The sequence below is a fragment of the Stegastes partitus genome, unplaced genomic scaffold (assembly GCF_000690725.1).
Source record: "Stegastes partitus isolate 25-593 unplaced genomic scaffold, Stegastes_partitus-1.0.2 Scaffold1217, whole genome shotgun sequence".
NCBI classification, from domain to species: Eukaryota; Metazoa; Chordata; class Actinopteri; family Pomacentridae; genus Stegastes; species Stegastes partitus.
The window spans coordinates 105,020-125,919 of NW_007578948.1; the positions used below are offsets into that span (position 1 = coordinate 105,020).

The following is a 20,900-nucleotide window of genomic DNA, read 5'->3' on the forward strand; positions in this document are numbered from 1 at the left end:
ACACATGCTTTAATAAAAAGTGTTAATGATTATTGAATGGATCAAAGGAGTTTGTTCCTATCAAGACAACAGTTTTGTCCTTTGCCATATCCAGTTAAGTGAGTACTGATTTCAAATTGCATCACCTCACAATAATTGCTTGATTTTTAAGTTGACAGGTGCTGTATTTCTTAGAACTATCAAAAACAAATACTTTAGACATACTGTATAGAAAATACAGCCCCCAATGTAGAAACGCAATCCAACAACACATGTAATCACTGAAACTAAACTGAGCTCACCTGTGATGTTCAATTTGCCAAATTGCATGAAAATTCTTTCAAAAATAAATTGTAAACACTAGAACTTTCTAAGTTTTGCACCTGTGGGCTGTCTACATGTCTGCATTACGGCCCCACATGGAGAAGAATTGCTAGAATGATCGTGAGAATTCACAAAGATCTGAAAAGATCAGGAAAGATTAGTAATTAATTAAAATCAGCAGTAATTAGATCATATAGAAGGAGCCATAATACCACGAACCAAAGCTACAGTGGTCGTCCTCCTAAAATGACTCCAAGGTCAGTAAACTATTTTGACATTCTAGCTGTGAAAAACAGATGGCCTGTGATTTCCAATCAGTCTAACTGTGTGAGCATGGTTCTAAAATAAGAACTTGCTCAGTTTTGGATCTATGGGCTCTGTCTGCAGGTACACATCATGGCTCCACATGGGGAAAAACTGCCAGATGATCTGAAAAATCTCACTGTGAGACTTCACAAAGAATCAAGAACAATCAGTGAGCAACTAAAAATGTTGAAAACACAGTGTCAGTAGTAATCAGGAGGTATGGGGGGGCCATAAGTACAACTCATCAGAGCTCCAGTGGTCGTCCTCCAAGAATGACTCCACGTACAGGGAACTACTTTCGGCGGCAGCTGCTTCAGACTTGGCTCTTGATCACCCTATCAATGGAAATCGGAGTTTCTGTGAAGCTCAGACAGTGTGAAGGATGCGTCAGAACATCAACCTCTATGGGTGGAGGATAAGAAAAAAAACCCTGTAGCTGCTCAGAACTAAACGTCTTGATGAGCGTTTGCTTAAGAACAGAAAAAGAAGCCTGATGAATGTTGGGAGCACATTCTTTGGTCAGATGAGACCAAGATCAATTTGCCAGCATGTTGGGTGTAAAACTGACCAGGACGACCACAGTGAATGCATAGTCCTGACAGCCAAACAGGTGGGAGTGTGACGAATGTCTGTGGATAAACCAAAAGCTCACTCCCAGTCTGCAGAGGCTTGAAGAAGAGGAATATTCCAGCATGAGAAGCATCCAAAAACAACAAGAGGTTCTGCACAAGAACAAAGTAAAACTATGACCTGGCCAAATATGTCAGCTGACTTGATTCTAATATGACACCTTTGGGGTATTTTAAAGAGAAAGATAGAGCAACACAACCCTTCTAGCACAGAGCAGCTGAATACAATTGTCTCTTAAGAATTGCAGAACCTCTCTTTTTAGACTGTTGTGTAATACTGGAGGATTGAGTGTCATCAGAAATACAAATGGATGTAGAATGCATTTTAAAAAAACCTGACTTTAATCTCAGTAATGAAAGGTGGACTGACTTGCATTGAGTTCCTAGTGTGAGGCCTGCTGTATTTTTAATGTAGTAAATGTCAGTTATTTTTTAATGTACATAACAGCAACTGTTTAATATAGAAATAATGCAGTTGCTGTAGGGTGGTACAGTTTTCAATCACATGACCTTTAGATGATCCTTGCACAAGCTTGCTCTCACTTCTGCTGTACACTGTAAATGAAGTGAAAACGCAGAGGGAGTGTCAGAGCAGTGTTGTTGCACTCTGTGACCGTGAATGTCTGATCACAGAGTTGAATAAAAACATCTATAAACTAATCAAAACTGCTTTGTTGTAGGCAAGTAAAATGAACTCCAGTTGTCAGCCCCTCTTTAGACCAGCAATCAATACAGTTGCAGGGCAGCCATCAGATTCAGCTTGGAACACTCAGGATTTGGTGTTTTTTCAGTGTAGCCCAATGCAGTAGAGCAGAACAGTGAAATGAAAGGACACAGAAGAAACACGCGAGAGCCGAAGTCTCGTGTTTAAATGAAAATCTTAAGAGATTTCTGTCATACATTATTCATCACGGTATTATAATGTGAGCCAAACAAAAGAGGCTTTGAAATAAAGATGCACTCCGAACACACGCGCACTCACACAAACAAAATAATTGTGACTTTGATGCTGACTGCCATTATGCTGTGTTGGATCTGTGTATCTGCACTGTGTCGCAATCAAAGCCCAAAACAATCCATCCACTGACAGGCCCACGCACACTCCCACCTACGCACGCAGACACACATTCATGCAGACACACACTCGATTCAAAAATTATTTTTATCCGCACAGAAGATGCAAACTGTGCCGCGAGGGAGGGTGACACTTAGGTGGATTAAAAACTCCCGATGTTATGAATCACATACGCTTGGCCACCAGTGGATCCCGCGTTCACACTTTTGGCAGCTGTTGGGACTAAAATATCATATTTAGAGCATTCTGGTTTAAATTTGCACAAAAATGAGGAAGTCAAAGTTCAGTTGCAGCTTTAGACTCTGATATATGTAGCTCCCACTGTACAGTTTGGTATTTTACAGGGTTGGTGTTATTGGTGAAATCATAAATAATGATTATATAGACATGAGAATAAAGATAAAATATGTTGTATAGCATTAGATAATTCTTCAAGCATCATTACAATTTGAATGCTGTTGGCAGATGTTAAAGTGAAAAGACTTTTTCAATTTCTGTCCAACCCTCCTAACTTAATTTGCCAAAGGCTTGCATATTTCTTTTTTATTTTATTATTTTCTTCCGGCAAGTTATTTTCACGTGTTTGTTGCATAATTAGATTTTTTTAAGGAGCCAAAAATAGTCAAATAGCTTAAACAGATAATCAGAATAAGCAAACCACCAATCAAAGGAATGAAGGAATGAATGTTGTATGAGCGTGCATGCATGTCAAGGAGCAAGAGCAGAAATAAATAAAAGAAGAAGGACAAAAAGCAAGAATGTGAAAGAGCTGTTACACAACGCACTTTAATCCAGCCCTCTGGGAAAGGATGAGAAGTGATATTAAAAAGAGCCGTAATGCTGTGCTAGAAGAGCGATATTAAAAACCTCCTGTGTTGGGACAAGATGGATTTCTGCGTGATTTAAATGCGGTGATTCAAACACTACAATCGGCGAGAATCCAGTAGCGACATAAATCTGAGCCAAAGGAGGCTCTAGGGTTCCATCTAGTGGTGTAACTGGACAAGTACTATCTATCCATCCATCACAAAAGTCTCTGCAAAAGCTGTGAAGCACACTTGGCAGACTGCGCAAACTTTAAAAGTTGCTCTTTAATGCAAGTGATTGTGGCAGTGGTGGTTCTAGACAAATTTTACTGAGGGGGGGGGCAAGGTGCAGCCAGTGTTTAATTACAGGGGCACATTAAAAAACACCAACAATGATATTTAAGCACTAAAAACTTTTATTTACTTTATATTAAAGTGAAACAAAAGTTTATGTTTTTACCAAAAATACATGAACTGACACAATGAGGTTATCAGGGCCAGTGTTAAAATGTGTAACATAAGGGACATTTGAAATCAGTCACACGTAACATAAGTGGTTTGGTTTCCTCCCTTTCAACATCCACTGTCACTATAGCAACGGCGGTTGTGCTGTCTGGCAAACTGATCCTGAAATATGTTAAGATCCAAGGCCTCGACCCTTCTAGGTTCTATACTCAGGACATCAAGATCACTGAGTCGATCATCAGAAATGGTGGACCGCAGGAGTGTTTTTGTCAGGTTCAGAGCAGGAGGCAGAGCTTACTGGAAGAGTGATGGCAATCTCGCACAGTCGAAAGAGTTAAAAGAAACTTCTCTGTATGGCTCAATGAAACAGTTTAGCTCAACTGCACTACATGGCTTTTTTTGTATTTCACCACTCTGTATTTTTAGATCCAAAATTCGCTTAAATTGATGGAGTTTATGTCCTAAATCATCAATGTTTGCATCGTACAAGCAGCCAAATGAAAACACAGTGCTGGCCTTTAAAAGGGCATCATTCTGGAGGCTGAGAGCATAAACTGTTTGAAAAATCTTAACTACTTTCGTCTGTAGCACTTTGAGATTGTGAAAATGTAAAGTGCAATACAAATAAAATTGATTATTATTATAGAGCCACATTAGTTTCGGTTTTGGCGCTAGTACATGCCATCGTTATAAAGTGATCAATTTATTAATCAGCCAGCACAGGGGCCAGCGACATTTGGACAGGGGCACCGAACCCTGTAGGCCCCTGTGCAGAACCGCCACTGGATTATGGGAATGAAATTATTTAAATCAGCGATCTAGTTTTTCTATTTTGTGGTTGGTAGAAGCAGAGGTAGCACAAGTTGTACTCACACAAAGTGCTGTAATAATTGAATTGAATGTAACAATTCGGTTTTAACATAACTTTATTTCACAGAGCATTGCTAAATCACATGTCCATAACATTCCTGCAGTCAATAATACACAGCTGGCATAGTTGCATACAATCAATGCACATTCCTACAGTTATGAACAAGCCGCTTTTGCCATGAAATACTGCATCATTATACTCTTCATTCATGACATCCGAGTTGTAGATAAACACAGCTTCAGCTTTCGAAGAAAACGTTTCAGCTTTCACAGTTCTCTCATATACATTCAATAATAAATATTACATCCTGCAGAGGAGAGGAAATAATACAGAAACAGAGACATACAATAACACTGTAGAGCAGAATAAAGAAGAATACAATAAAAGATGGTTAAATAGATGGATGAGAACAAACACAGAGGGAGGGATGGAGGAGAGTCACGAGGAAGCCTGACCTGTGAGCTCTCCAGTGGAGATAGTGCAGATGAAAGGGCAAAACTGAATGAAGATGGGTAAACAGGAGAGTAAAGAGAGAATACAGGATACAGATGGGTAGATAAAGTGAGGTATAATGTGAATTAAGTGCATGGGATTCAGAGGAGCCGGCACTCTAGCAGGCCACCTCAGTGGTCTTAGAGATGTTCTGGTTGGAGATGCTCTCCATGGAGACGTCGGTGTGCGAGCGTCCACGCTTGTCCTCGGTGCCGTGAGACTGTGTCCGGCCTCGCTGCAGATCGTTGGTGTGTGCGCGGCTACGAGGGAGGTCGAAGGAGGAAACGCTGGAGCTGGAGGTCGTCCGAGAGCGAAGTCTGGTCATACTGGCGCTGGACACTGGAGATAAAGGAGGGAAAGATCAGACTCCAGTAGTCTTATATATACGTTTAAGCGACTTGTTTTTGCCATCTGATACTGCACATTATTGATTTTACTAGCGGGGTAGCATTAACGTTATTTACAGAATGTGAGTTTTAACAGTGTTTTGTTAGAAATAAGCAGTGGAAGAGCTCAATGGATACAATTAAAATAGTCTCAGGTTAAGTTCACTTACAGTATCCCATGCCCTGGATGAAATATTTGAAGGCTTCGATCACTTTGCCCGGCTGTGGAGACAAACATAAAAAGAATTAAATACATTTACAACCAATAAAGTGCAAAGATTCTACAGTGTTGTTAGAAAAGCCAAAAAAAAAAAAGTGTCTGCACACCTGATCCACCTGAGGAAGTCCTCCACAGTCGGCCATCTGGGAGAGAACAAGACAACAAATTTACATTTACAGTTTCATAAAATATCATATTAATACATCGCATATTGCATGGATGTATGTGTGTGTGTGCTTCTTTGCATGCTTTCTTTTATTTTTGAGTCTGTTATTTGGCTACCTTGAGCAGTGTGGTCTTGGTGGGGTTGAGTTTGGAGTTGCAGTCGACCACAGCCTCCACAGCAGGAGAATTATCTCCTACCAGCAGCAGAGTGGGGCACCTGCAAAACCAACAGAGAGGGTTTAACAGGAGCTGCTGCAAGAATGCAACAAAATGAAACTGCAAATTCTGCACACAGACTGGTGGAACGTGTTTCGGGGTGGGTGGTTTTACTAACTTGAGGGTCCTGACGTTGATGTTTCCTCCAGGAACAGGCCTCTCCACCTCCAGAACGCCACGGCTGTTGTATGAGCGCAAGAACTGGCTGACGTTGGCCTGGTTCATGGTGGTTGTGATGTGGTGACGGTACGTCGCTATGAGGTCGTGGTTGGTCTGGATCTCTTCCTGTAAGTCACATTTAATCTCATTAAGTTTCGTTTTTTTTCTTGCTGTCATGGCGACTGAAGCGAGCTGCGGCAGAGTGAACCTACCTTTCCAAACAGATGTGTGATGACTGTGTCTGGGAGAGTGTGGGTCCACTCAGTGATCTGTAAAATAACAAAGCAAATAATATTTAAAATAATCGTGGAGAGGTGAGTCTGAAGTGTCAGAATCAATCCAATCTAACTAAAAGCGATCAGAACACAAGGTTTTATCCATTAAAATTTTACAATACTAAAGTAAATCCAAGGTAGGTTTGTGAGCTACATATATACAAACTACATATTTCCTACCTTGTTTGCCACAGTGTCCATGATTCCTTCAGCGTTGGGGTTGATGTTGATGAGAACTAATCCATCCACCAGATCAGGGTGATTCAGCTGAACAGAGGAGAAATTAAGACTCCGTTAAACAATTTATACTGTAAGAAAAAGTGCAACTCATTTACTTTTATTTTCATTAATATCGTTGACACATTTTTTCCTTGAAAGAAGCTTAAGTGTTGAGACTTTTCTTTCAGGTAACATGGCTATTAGAAACTGCTAAAGACTCTTGTTTATCAGTAGGTCAGAACAGTTGGTGTGTTATTACAGTAAAGATGTGGTCAGCAACTGTAGCAAGACTTTCCTGTTATTCTCATTCACACTAGGAGAAACCAAGTTAAAAACTGTACTAAATTCAGTTCCTGTTGTATTTTTCCTTCATAAATCTAAAATTGCAAACCAGGCATCAGCACCGTCTTTGTTCTGATGAGATTTAGAGTAAAGTTTTGCACTCACAGCAAATCTAGCCAGGATGTAAGCTCCTGCTCCGACTCCCAGGCCAATCACACTCCGCAACCTGCCAAACCAAAATGTCAAAAAGGTTAATTGGTTAAAGCTTGACCTTGAGGACCAATAGTGTTTGATATCAGATTAAGTGTGAGAGACCTGAGGAGCTTTGTCTTACCCAAAGTGTTTGAGGACAGCAGGCAGAGCTTCAGACAGCTGGTCCATGGTGGGATAAGTATACCTGGGGGGCAAAATCAAATTTACCATCAGTGGGGGCGAAATCCACCAACGTATGGTTGTGAAACTCAACAATTACAGCCTAAAATATGAATATAAGAGCGATAAAGACAGTGTACTGACGCAGTGGGAAGAGTTTTGGCTTGTTCGTGTTGTCCTGGAGCTTCGACGTGACAAACAGGCAGATGTCTGAGGATTTCGTGCATGTCCTCGTGGTTGAAGAAAGTCTCAAAACAGGACTTATCTGCAGAGAGAAAACACAAATATGACTTCAACATGAGATCCAATACAGAAAAAAAAAAATGTGTATTTTGAGAGAATTTAGAAAGTGTGGAAAGGGCATTATTCAATATGAATATAGGATAAGAAGACATGTAGGTAAATGAAATGTGACGCTGATTGGTTTGATGCAAAAGTTTCCATTAATGAACCAACAAGCTGTACTTCTTCAGATACCTTAGAGAATTAGTTCTTAACTCACATGATACAAATACACTGATGTTGCAGAAATGAATTGGATCCCAGTGTTAATCAATTTGGATGCCAGCATATTTAATCGTGTCTACCAGTGTTCAGGTGTGTCAGGATGTAAACAGAGTCTGGACTCACGGTTCAGTCCGATATCGTGGAAGGTGAGGATCACAGGGCGGTTCGCCTTCGGAGATCCTGTCATGGTGCAGTGAACGTTCCCATACTGGGTCTCCACATGTTCCTCCTGAAACATAGCGCATCGAAGAACATAAAGTTTAGATCAGAAGTCAGTTTTAAAGCTTTTTTTTTTTTTTTTAAACCTGTGAACTGACACAGTTCACAGGTTATACACAACGGAACACAATTAATAACAACAATCTGACTGACTGCTGCAGAATCAAATGCAGCGACATCAATGTAGAAGTTCAATTTAACACAGTTTTAACAGCCTCCAGATGATACTCACAGTGATTTGCTGCTCAAAGACAGAGTCGCACTCGTCCTCCAGAACCATGGCTGCAGTTTAGATCTCTGACCCTCCTCTTCTTCGAAAGTTTTGAATTTAATGAATGTATTTCTTCGCCTAATTAGTGTTTCTGTGGCGTCCGGCAGTCAGATCCTGCAAGAGAACAGCAGCTCTGCATGTGACACACTAGTTGTTTGAGCTGGTTTTTATACCCTCGACACTGATCTGTTTCTAAGCTCTAACCCCAACCTGGTCTGCACGTGGCCAACTGGCCTTTTCTGTTTTAATCTGACCTCCGGCTGCTGTATTCCCACACAGACTGAACAGGATTTCAACTGGGAATTAACCCCAACATGTAGACTGCAAAACAAAACGTCACTGAAGGGAAGTTTCCATGAATGTATTTTCATTTAACAATATTACATGCAGATAAAATACAGATCATTATAGAACTTCCCTCCTAGATTATTTGCCTTTTATTTTGATATTTTTAGCAATTTATTTGCTTTTTTTATTCTGGAAATTGGTTTTGAATAAAGTATCATTAAGTCTCATTCATTGTTAGTGAAGTGTAGTGCAAATCAGTCATGAATGTGACCTTTAATAAGCCTGATGTGTGTTAACTGGAGTTAAAATTGAAGGTAAATCTTGTTATTTTTTGCTGCAAGGCATCAACAGTGTCACAGCACCTTTTACCACTAGCAGGTCAGTGGTTTAATCTCAGTGAACCATCTGTTCCTCGCAGCAGAGCTCTCCTGCATGTAGTCCAGTCTGCTAACAGAGGATATTCAGTTCATTTCCATAGCTGCCCTGAACTCTGTATGTCACGTAATTCTGACTGAGCAAAACTGTTAAAACGAGCTCCGAGAGCCTGTAACGTCACCACAAAACATTGTTCAGCAAGTTAATCCAGCCTGACAAACGTCTGAAAAGCCTAAAGAGAGAAAAATGCAGTTTAAAGGCTCACACAACTAATATTCTAAAATCTAAACCTAATGTGATGCTCAATGGGAAAAAACAGCATGAAAGTAATGTTTGATTTTTAGTTTTACAAAATCAACAAAAATAAAAAATCAGTAGAAATGAACTTCATGTGGAAAGAAGAAGGTCTTTGTTCAAAATCGATCTCTATGAAGCAAACACAGAAAGCATGTTCACATTATTGCAGAAATAATAAGAGGACTGATTTTAATGTTTTCAGACGGAAAAAGTGACATTTTCTCATAAATGTACGATTATGAAGCTACATTGAAAATAAAAAAAAAACTTCACAATCCCTTCTCTGGTTTCAGTTTTGAGGATCGAATGACCTCCAAACCTCTGCAGACATATAAAATCACTGGACACTGTGAGGCCGTTACAGTTCAGAATGAAGAAAACATAAGTAGATTTACAGAAACGAAGCCATCGATTGAGGCTGGACACCAGATGTCTCCATCTGAGCAGTTATCTTTGTGAGAGTGTTTTATCTGAATCCACAGGGTCAGTAAATGTGAAACACAGAGGTCAGTGGGTCAGCGTTGTTCTGCGTCCTCTAAGGCGGTTTAATTACTCTTATATGAAGTGACATTTCTGCATGATGGCGAAAGGTCAAATGATGATGGTGGATTAGCTGCAGAAAATCCGGCCGAGTCCTTTTAGTCATGTCGTCAAGTCAATTATATTTATAAAGCACATTTAAAACAACAGGAGGAAATGCTGTCCAGTTAAAAGGAGCAGCACACAAGACAGAAACAAATGGACAAAAAGACAAATCAAATTAAAGACACAATAACACACAATGAAAGATAACATCAGATTGTCAGGCTCTATTTAAATGGAAGAGACTATCTTCAGAAGTGACTGAAAAGCTTCTAAAGTCTCAGCTTTTCTTACATAAAGAGGTGAACAAAGGCTCGATCTCCTCTTTTTTTTGTGTCGAGATCTTGGAACATCGAAGAGCATCTGGTTAATTGACCTCTTGCGGGGAATAAAATGTAAACGTTCTTCTAAATGAGAACGTGCCAGCCCTTTTAAAACCTTAAAAACAAACAGCAAAATCTTAAAATTAATTAGGAAGGCGATATCACTGGTGTTGTCTGATCGTGCAGTCTTGAACAAAACACAGAATCCTGAATGTACAACATGAAAAATCTACTGCACGACAACGCCTTCATTACAAGAGGACGCCAGACATCATGAAGTCAGGGCATCCAGGTGGTGACTAGACAGTAAGTGGACCTCAGTGCAGACAGGAACAGCTGTCTGAGCGGAAACACAGCAGACTGACCACCTTCTTTAAGACGTAAAACCACCACTGCACTGACCGTAGACTCAGAATCGATCTGCAGCAGCTTTAATCCATTTAGCGGCGGCTGAAGAGCAGATGGTTCTTACTCAGCCTCACGTCACTGCAGAGCTTCTGTAACATCACAGGAACCCTGACTAAGCTCTGCTGGCCTGCTGGCCTATTTCACACACAACACTGTCCCATATTCTCGTGGATAAATTAATTTCATCTGATGCTTTTCTGCAAGTATGTCACTTGCTGCAGGACCACTGTGACCTCACATCGTGGCCTCAAGCAGCAGCAATGAAAATGTGTTTTTCTCGTATATATGTAATTCTACAAAGTGTGTTTGGATGTCAGAGTGTGTGTGCACGTTATAGGGTCAGTGCAGTTGTTGTTTACAATGACAGCGATGTATTAAATAAAGTCTCCTAGCTCATAGTATTTCTATATCTGCACCTGGAGTGTCTACAAACCCAAAGATCTTACATGAAAGCTGTAATGTGCATCATCAGTTTCAGTATCATGTGTAGCATTTACTTTAATGTGCAATATTTCATATTCATTTCTCAGGTGCAATATTTCACTGTCATGTGTGATATTACCTCAGAATAACTGCTAGCATGACTTTTACTGTTCTATTCAGCGATATTTTAGCTATGATGTGTCATATTCACAGTCGTCCTCAAATGTATTCATACCGTCCCATTAAAGAAGGAAAAAAAACAGCTGTTACTGAAATAAGTTGAAATTGACAAACATAATAATAAATAAAAATGTAATGAAAATCATGACATTGCTTTTGAATTGTGGTTCAACAGAACCACATACTATATATATGTATATATATAAAACAAGCATGATGGGACCCGTTAACTAATATTTTGTTGAACAACCCTTTGAGCCAATCACTGCAATCAAGTGTTTGCTGTAACTCTTAATCAGACTTCTGCACCTGTTAACAGGTATTTTGATTTTGGCTCACTGCTCATCAGCAAAGTGCTCTAATTTGTTTTGTTGTTTTTTTTTTTAATCATTCTTTTCACTCACAATTCAAAAGCAATGTCTTATTTCACTAAATTATAATTTAGCATTTTTTAATGCAGTATTACTTTTTTCAGTTTCTAGTTATCTGAGTGACTGTTGTGAATTTTGCCTTTTCTTTAGTGGAAGGGTATGAATACATTTGAGGACGACTGTATGTCTTGTTGCTTTTCTACTGCAGTCATTTTGTTTTTTCTGAGCAATATCTGCCACAAGAATTTCATTCAGGATTGCTAACATTTTCATCTTATATTATCTTTTCTTATCTTGTCTTGTCTCTTCAACTATAACAAACACACTGGGCAAAGAGTACTGCCATCAATATCTCCAACACATTTCACATAATTTAATTCTACTGCATGATGATACGAGATCATTTTCTGAACTGAGTCTGAAGTCTCTCTTTGTTTGGTGTCGAGCATTTACAGCATGTTATTTACAAGAGTTTAAACTCCAGAGGACAGATTGATGAAGACAGTAAATAAATCCATGCATGCTTGTCACTTCCCAGTAGAGTCCACTAGATGGAGTTTCATGTCAACTTCCTGGATGCTGTTTGTCAGACGGCAGCATGATGGTCAGATTTTCTTCACACTGCTTTGTTTTTCCTCTAATAAACCTTTAAACTTCATTATTCCTTATCACAATATTCACTTTTATTTTGGTTGTGTGTAATTTTACACACCTTTAAATCTATTTTACCAATATTTTGGGAGGTCATTTGTCTTGATAATCCCATGTGGCTGCTCCGGAACAGGAGTGATGGACAGTGAGATGGAAAGAAATCTTGTGCTGAAGTGATCGGTGAGCTTCGAGTGTCCCACACTTTCTTTACTTTCTGCCGCCGGTCTTCTAAATTTCTTCACTTCAGTGCACATACATACACATACGTGAGCTGGAGTAGTGGAGTTATATTGTCCCGCTGACAGCTGGTTGTCATGGTAACGGCCCGGTCTGCAGGTGAAAGTCCTGCTGATGGACTCTCAGCTTTCAAAACAGTCTAATTTTACACACAGCAGCTGCTGCCGCCTGCAACAGGCTTCACTGTGAGTGTGTGTGTGATGTTGTTGTTTGTGTGTGCATGCGCGTGTGTGTGGATGCGTGAATGTGTGTGTGTGTGCGTGTGTGTGTGTGCGTGTGTGTGTGTGTGTGTGTGTTTCTTTGTGGGAAGGTATTACTTATGTTGTGGGGATATAAATCTGTTTTTTACAGTCACATTATGGGTAAGTCCCAGCAGCATGAATCATGACATTCTAAGGTTAGGTTAAAGGCTAGGATAAAGTTAGCTTTAGGTTTAGTTAAGATTAAGATTAATCTCTAGAAAATGGCCTGTGCATTAGTCTGCTTGCATGTGTGTGTGTGTGTGTTTTTCTTTGTGGCTGAGTATTACTTATATTGTAGGGACCTAATTCTGTTGATGGAGTCACATTATGGGGACTTATCAAATCACATTTTAAATTTTAGGTCAGGTTAAAGTTAGGATGAAGGCTAGAGCTAGCCAAGTAGTAGGTATGGTTAGATTAGAGTAAGTCTCTAGAAAATGCAATGTCCTCTGAAGTCATGGAAAGACGACTGCAGCAAATGAATGAATGTGTGTGTGTGTGTGTGTGTGCGTGTGTGTGTGTTTGTGTGTTTCTTTGTGGGAAGGTATTACTTATGTTGTGGGGACATAAATCTGTTTTTTACAGTCACATTATGGGTAGGTCCCAGCAGCATGAATCATGACATTCTAAGGTTAGGTTAAAGGTTAGGATAAAGTTAGCTTTAGTTTAGTTAAGATTAAGATTAATCTCTAGAAGATGGCCTGTGTATTAGTCTGCTTGCATGTGTATGTGTGTGTGTGTGTGTGTGTGTGTGTGTGTGTGTGTTTTTCTTTGTGGCTGAGTATTACTTATATTGCAGGGACCTAATTCTGTTTATGGAGTCACATTATGGGGACTTACCAAATCACATTTTAAATTTTAGGTCAGGTTAAAGTTAGGATGAAGGTTAGAGCCAGCCAAGTAGTAGGTATGGTTAGATTAGAGTAAGTCTCTAGAAAATGCAGTGTCCTCTGAAGTCATGGAAACACGACTGCAGCAAATGAATGAATGTGTGTGTGTGTGTGTGCGTGTGCGTGTGTGCGTGCGCTCCTCTTTTTTTTTATGTGGGTGAGTGTTACTCATGCTGTGAGTACCTAAATCTGTTATGCAATAAGATAAAATAAGATGAAACTTAATTAATCCCGAAGGAAATTCTTGTGCCAGGTATTGCTCAGAAAACAACACAGTGACATAACGTCAGAGAAGCAGCGCCTAAAAAGTAGAAAAGCAACGAGACATAAGTGTGATACATTACTGAAATAATGAACCAACTAAAATAAAGCTAAAACAGAACAGTAAAAAGTGATGCTGGCAGTTATACTGAGGTAATAAGAAATATCACACATAGTAATGGAATATTGCACCTGAAAATTGAGATGAAAATTAAATATTGCGCAATGCACTGAAACAGTCACATTATAGGGATTTGTCTTCTTTATGAGGACAAAAAGTCTCTGTTACAGAAATGATTATGTTTTTGGTAAAGACTCAGGTTTGGGTTTAGGTTAGGGTAAGGGTGGCAGTAATAAAAGCAATGGTGAAGGTTAGAGTAAGTCACGGTTAGATGATCGAGGTGTACGTGTGTTTGTGTGTGAACATTTCCATGCGAAAACACACTGACTCCTTTTATAACCAGATTAGCTCTCAGGGCCAGTAGTAGTGCTGTCTGAGCGGTTCAGGTGGAGTTCAGGTGTCAAGAAAAGTAAAGACTAAATCCGTGGTTTCCCGCATTTTTGGCATAAAAGAAACGTATTTGTCCACATTCCATAAAGCCATATTTTCACAGGAGTATTTTTCCTTGTTTTATTTGAATTCTTGTTAAGCAATAAAATCAGAGTAAAACTGCAAAGTAACTGATGCACACTTCATCGACTTGATCCTTTGAATGTAGCTGAACTTCTTGACGTTACAGCACAAGGCCTTGAAAGATGCATTTAAACTAAAGTTGCACTTGTACCAGCATCCCTGTGCAGAACTGAATTTAAGGTATTTGTTTCTGCAGCCATGCGCGAGTTGGCACCTGGTACATCTCAGAATGTCTTTCTCCTGCTGAGCCTCTTGGATCCTCAGAGCTTTTAGCTGATCCACAGTGGAGGCTGATGAGTAAAGGAGATCATACCTTTGTGGTGGCAGTGCCAAAGTTTTGGAATAGCTTTTTTTACTTTATTTTTTTTTAATTAAATGCTTCTCTTCTACTGACACTGTTCGGAAAAATCTTTTTGTTGCCCTTTCATATTTTATCTTTATTTTATTTTAGAATTGTATCAAACAAAAAACAGTTGGAGCTGATTTTTTTTTTTTCATCAGTATTTTTCATTCATCTTGATTTTGTTTTTCAAATTGCTTTAAAAAGTTTTTATCGTATTTTCTGTCTTGCTTTTTCTCCTGTTGTATTTTAACCACGCTTTGGTCAGCTCAGGTGGTTTTGAAAATATTTGTTTTCCCTTGTTTTTCCTGCTTTTCTATGATGAGCTCAGGTTCTGCAGACCTTGTGTTAGAATAAAATTGAATTGTAGTGTTCAGCTGATCTTCCTTGGGGAGTAACAACATATTATCAGCAGGTTTCCCACCGGCTTGGCTCACAACAGTACTAAATTAATAAAAAGCTAAAAAGTGTAGAATCTAGCACTGTCATTACGTGGTGTTTGGAAGTCATTCACACTTACTGTGTGTGAAACAGGGAATAGCAGCTTCTAGTTTAAAAGCCACAGAGAAACTATGCTTCCTTTTCATATCCAGTTTCTTCTTGGTTGCTCAGGGAATTACATAGTATTTCACACAGCTCATGAGTGATGTGGGACAGAATTACAAACCACCACAGAGGAGGGGATGCACTGTGTACTGAAGCTGCCTGCGCTCATTCATCCTGAGGAAGGACTCAGAAAACCAATTTATTCGCATTAGACTCACTTTTGAGCAGTTTGCAGCTAAACACGAGCCATTTACAGGTGATTAGTGGCCGTAAATATGTTGTACTATGCAGGATCGTACTGGAAGTAGAAGTTACTGATAACGCTGTTGAATAATGTTGGCTCGCTTTTTTTTAGTATGTTTGTTTTAATGTGACACAAATACAACAGACCAGAAGCTCCTGAGCCTGATTAGAGCGGCTCCGTTGAGGTGATGGAGGTTTAAATAGAACCAATCGTTGCATAATGATAAAAATAGCTTACCCAGAAGGATCAGTACAACAACACCAGTTACTCAAGCATGTGGAGAATAATCAAGAAACATAGCAAAACTTAGAAATGTTGAGTATTGTTTTAAATTTAGCTTTGATGAACAACCCACTCAACTGTTTTTTGGCACATTGTGTGACTATTATATTATAAAAACTGATATTTCTTCATAATTACGGCACTGAAATGTAAGCATGGTGGGCTGCTTCCACAAGTTCAAATGAAAACACACACTTGACACATGAATTGAAACCAGATGATAAACTGTCTCCAGTTTCTATTTTACTTCAGGATCTGGCAGACAAACATCAGCACACGTATTCCTAATTGCCACGATTATCAGCTGGTTTCTGAAAATCCAAACTCTTCCTTGGCGTTTCATTGCAACTGACATGAAAGGATTCAGCGCTAAAGTCTTTGCAGGTCATCCCAGTGCTTAAATGATACTGTGAGAGAGGCCACAGCCCTGAGTGTCCTTTAGGCCCCTTAGAAAGCGTCAGACTGCCAGCTGAAGCTTGACCTACTGGGTGTCGGCTCACATTTCCAGAAACCACTGCAGCAGCCATGTTTGGGCCGGCGAGCTCCGGTCTGCAGCCAAAACAGACGAGGGCCGGAGCAGAGTGTTCCTCTGCAGGATCAGGTGGAGGAAGAGAATGTGGAAGCACTTAGAGGTCAGAGACATCATGGTGTGGTTTATAGGGGAAAGAAATAGAGGTCACAGAATAAAGTAAAGTTCAATGGAAAGCCAAGACAAAAAGTTGTGTGCAATATTTGTATTTCCATCCAGAGGAATTTGCACAATCTGCGTATTTATGTATATTATTTTGGTTATATTATATTGTATTTTTCTACTGATATAAATATTTCCGTGTTGCTGCTGTAACAATGCAAATTTCCCCACTGTGGGACTAGTAAAGACCTGTCGAATCACATCAAACAGGCCTGTGATTGGCCCTTTCAGCCTTTCTGTTTCCACTGCATTGTAGAATCCAGCAGCTTTGACATTAATTGCATCAAAATAAACAGTCGTTTTATTTCCAGTTCTACAGGCATGTAGGAAATGGAAAAATGGAAGTTTGCTACGGTGGACTGTGTGGTGAATTTTGCATAGTTGGTGGTGATCTTAAAGAGGAGAAGACGGGTGTTGATCAAAGCCACTGAGAGGGCAGAAAATCAGCAGGTATGTTTTTCTCCCTCCAAAACTACCCTGAAAGAGGGTAGAAAGGGATGGATTTTGTGGTCAGAACATGCAGAAATGTTCAGGATGTCCTAAAACAACCTATAAGTGTCTGCAGTATAAAAAACAGCCAAATCCAAAACACAAAAGGTCTTCACAGCCTTTTTTAAAAAATTAAACATAAACCAAATACTTTTGAAGTTTTACACATGAGAAGTCTGGACTGAGCTGGACATGTTTGGATTGGTTTTGGTTCAGGTTGGCTGAGCACAAAATAACAAATGTTTTCTTTTTGCAACTCATCTTTCAGTACCTGAAGATTTTTTCTTTAAATTTCCTGATTGAATGAATCTCTACTCCACAGACTTCACAAGCATTTTCTCACTAAAACGGACTCACAGATCCTTGACATTTTTGGCATAAAGTAAAAGGTTTGCTGCAAAATGTGACCTTGTGCTTCTGTCTCTGCTTTCACACATGAACCCGTGAGCTTTAGAAGACGTGAATTAAGCAAACCGTACGGTGTGTTGATGAGACACGGTCACCTTTTTTTCTGTTTAGATTTGCAATCAAAGCCCTAATTTAACAACAACAACAACAAGGCCCCACTCATGGCTGTATTTATGCTCATTATCTGGAAGAAGATAGGCGACTAAATGAAAACCAAGATAACAGTGTGTCATGATGCATCAAAACCAGCTCTGAGGAGCCAAACAGTGATTGTGAACGTCCAGGTTTTACTGTTGTGACCTGGAAAAACTTGAAGTGGTGCTTCAGCTAATTTTAGCAGGTACGAGAAGGTTTTCAGACACGTTAACCTCCACTCAGAGTGATTGATAGTGAGCTGAGGCCCCGACTGGTTCTGCTTTAAAAAGTCTGAGCCTGTGACTGTCTTGTGACTCTCTGGACTCACGTATCCATGTCATAACCTGGTAAACAGAATGATCCTGGAAAAAAAGAGAGAAAACAATGTGTTTTTCTTGTGTTCTTATGTTTCTAACATTCTTATGTAAGTTGTTGGACAAACACACTTCACAGTGTAGGTTTGCCGTAAGAAAGCCAACTAACCTGAGAGCTTTGCTGTTTAGGAGAAAGTTAATTCCATGCAGTGACAGTGAATGGGTTGACTTGTCTGATCTGCCTGTAGCTCAAAGGATCTATTTTTAGATGTGAAGGGAAGGATAGGGAGGAAAAACAAGAGAAGCACCAGACAGGCGTGTTGCTGCAAATATACAAAGTTGTTTTGCACAAGTTTCATTTCAGAAGAGCATAAACTGAAAAGCACTGTTTCGCCTTTAGAGCAACCGTGGCTGAACTGTGCAACCATTGGCCCGTTGGAGGGAGGAGAAGAGCGTCTTTGCTCACATAGAAAGCTCACCAAGGCAGAAAATACTGGAGTGGATGAAGAAGTAGAGGCGGAGGGGAGCAGCTCTTCTCCTCTAAGAGCATTATCTGAGGAGTGTTCTGCTGGTGACAGGCCTGTCAGGGTCAGATGGCTGCTCAGCCTGATTAGACCAGCTCACAGCAGATCTCAGCCCTGCACACTGCACAGCTGCAGGCACGTAGAGCTGCGATCCTGCACATGCAGCACGTCGAGGAGATACAAGGAGAGGAGGACGTTCAGTGTTCGTGGGGCAGAGCTACAGGTGGCTGCAGGGAGTGTTTACTTTTCCAGATTTTTAGCAGAAAAAGACTGAAAGCAGGTTGATTTTTACAGCGGAAGAGCCGACGGTTAGACTGTGTTTGGTGATGGAGCTGAAGAACTAAGAGGTAAGAACTCAGTGTTTCACTGACATCCTGTTTGTTGCTGTGATTAGACAGGATTCCTGCGATAACAACAACTTCTGAGAACACTAACTTGATGATAAAGATATTAGGGGGAATTCCCCCAAACATTTATTTACACACTACAGTGCTGCCAGAGATGGTAATAACACAAGTTCTCTGGAACAGCCTGAGAGCAGGAAGACAGGAGTGTACAAGCAAGCAAGCAGACTGCTGTTTCCACAAAAATCTGATGTGTCATAGAATCGGCTGCGGGTATAGATGCATCTATAAATACAGCTGCAGTTATTCAGTGTCTGCAGGGGTTTACTATAACAGGCAGTCAGCTGGTTGGATGTCAGCACTCGAACTGGTGTAACTCTGCTGCTGCAGGACTTTGTGTTTTGTGGATTTCCCTGTTGAGCAGCCACACTGAGGTAAGGTCAGACTGACAGAAACAACACAAATGTAGTTATTTATCACAGCTTCTCTCTCAGAGTGACTGTGTTTGAATGTGCTGCAGTAAACCTCCTCTTCAGGTGTTACCTAAGAGTAGAGGTGAATGCACTCCTGTGGGATTTATCCTATTTGAGGCTACTACTAACATTGGTAACCTACAAGCTTATCACTCTTCATTCAGCCTCACAGAGCAGCACGGCACAACAACTCCAGCACCTGTAAGTCGGCTCTGAAATAATACTCAGATCCATTTTTAACCCATTTGGGTCCTGACCCAGCCTGTGGCAGCAGAACAGCCGGGGGACGCACCTGTTTTCACAAACCAAACTCTCACAGTGAAGATTGGATTTACAGTTTTAATTGGAATTACTGCTTCTGTCTCGCCAAGTCCTCGTATGTTGTTTTGACATCCAGTCGCTCCGGTTTGGACCTCAGTTAAAGTCATTGCAGGACTTAATGTTTAAAAGCTTCAGAGAGAGTTTCAGTTTGTGGCTTCACCTGATAAAAGTGAGTTTGAATTATATTACACAGGGCTTTATATTTTCTATCATTTTAAATCAATACAATAAAAATAATCTTCCTCTAACCAGATTAGTGGATAATTTCCTAAATATAGATCGTCAACAACCTGGAAAAGACTGTGTTCGTGTGTTCAGATTATAGCTCCGGGTTTTCCCTGCTTGTTGTTGAGCGTCTGTGCACGTTACTGGGTGGAAGGTTACTTCATTTACCACCTTTCTTTACTCACTACTAAAGCTGTTCTCCTCCATTTATATAAACAGTATTTTAGATCTCAGTGCTCTGCTGTTAAACAGGACAAATTCGGAACTACGGTGGCAAATTGCATTTTTAATGAGCAGCTAAAATGATTACAACTGGTGTTTCCTTGCAGGATTCTGTGTTTCTCATTTGTTTTAAATTCTAAAATAATGCAACTGGTATTTAGTCTAATATAGCACATTTCCCAGCAGTTTGTGCTTTCTCAACTTGCATATTAAGTGAATAGAGAGGATTTTCTATTGGAGGCAGCAGCTATTTGCACATAGAGTATAAATGGCACAAACAGTCATCCTGGTAAAGCTTCTCAGATGAAGCAGAATTGTAAGTTTCTTGCAAACACAATATCTACATGACCTGTGGTTTTGGTGTTTGGCAGCACTGGTCTCAATTAATTACCAATAATTTCAAATAATTACAGGCACCAATCAGATTTTAAACACTGATTTCTTCAGTTAAAATTCCATCCAAAAATTACCAATTTAAATTTTAATCTTGTGATTAATTGATGCTCCGTTTTACAAAAATCACAATTTTAAGCCTCCATTTGGTTACGTTTTCTCACGAGACGCACAGATGAAGAGTATAAGAATTGCTGTAAAGGTAAAAATCTGTCTTAACAGTTTCCGGTTCTGGTAATTGGTGTAATTTTTGTGATTTTTTTTTAAAGATAACATGACTAGATTTGGAGTTTAAAACATGTCTGTGGTGTGAATAAGATTTACATGTGTATCTTCACTTGTTTGTGTTCGTTAGCCATCAGATGCTCTCTAGTCAGGCTTTGCACATCTGAAACTGATTGTAATTAGTATATTTTACAGTATTATGTAGACACATGACCTGAAACATTCATTCTAAATTTCTGAAATCTTTGCAGTTTTTTTTTTTTTTTATTTTTTTTATCAGTACTCTTGAAGTTTAACCACTTTTCTGTGTTTTGTGTTCCGTAG

General features: G+C 39.8%; 1 protein-coding gene across 2 annotated transcripts; it reads right to left on the reverse strand.

Moving 5' to 3' along the window:
• Positions 1-5,065: 5,065 nt before the first annotated feature.
• LOC103368888 (protein NDRG1) lies at positions 5,066-14,937 on the reverse strand. 2 transcript variants are annotated; one of them, XM_008297419.1, is made up of 12 exons: positions 14,916-14,937; positions 7,872-7,970; positions 7,386-7,506; positions 7,204-7,266; positions 7,035-7,095; positions 6,549-6,635; positions 6,306-6,362; positions 6,053-6,219; positions 5,836-5,935; positions 5,661-5,696; positions 5,504-5,555; positions 5,066-5,286 (listed from the first exon to the last, which is right to left on the reverse strand). In XM_008297419.1, exons 2-12 carry the CDS (start codon positions 7,933-7,935, stop codon positions 5,066-5,068), a joined length of 1,029 nt encoding a protein of 342 aa, XP_008295641.1. In that variant the 5' UTR covers positions 7,936-7,970; positions 14,916-14,937. The 2 variants fall into 2 exon arrangements, with proteins under 2 accessions (XP_008295641.1, XP_008295640.1); XM_008297418.1 differs by lacking the exon at positions 14,916-14,937 and adding an exon at positions 8,200-8,281 and having other exon boundaries at positions 7,872-7,977.
• Between the last annotated feature and the right edge of the window lie 5,963 nt (positions 14,938-20,900).

Excerpts from the sequence above, each read along its gene's own strand:
- LOC103368888 (XM_008297418.1), bottom strand. The coding sequence starts at position 8,247 with ATGGTTCTGGAGGACGAGTGCGACTCTGTCTTTGAGCAGCAAATCACT. Across the intron at positions 7,267-7,385 it reads GCCAAAACTCTTCCCACTGC|GTATACTTATCCCACCATGG; the intron begins GTCAGTACACTG and ends TTTGCCCCCCAG. Across the intron at positions 5,556-5,660 it reads GACTTCCTCAGGTGGATCAG|CCGGGCAAAGTGATCGAAGC; the intron begins GTGTGCAGACAC and ends TTGTCTCCACAG.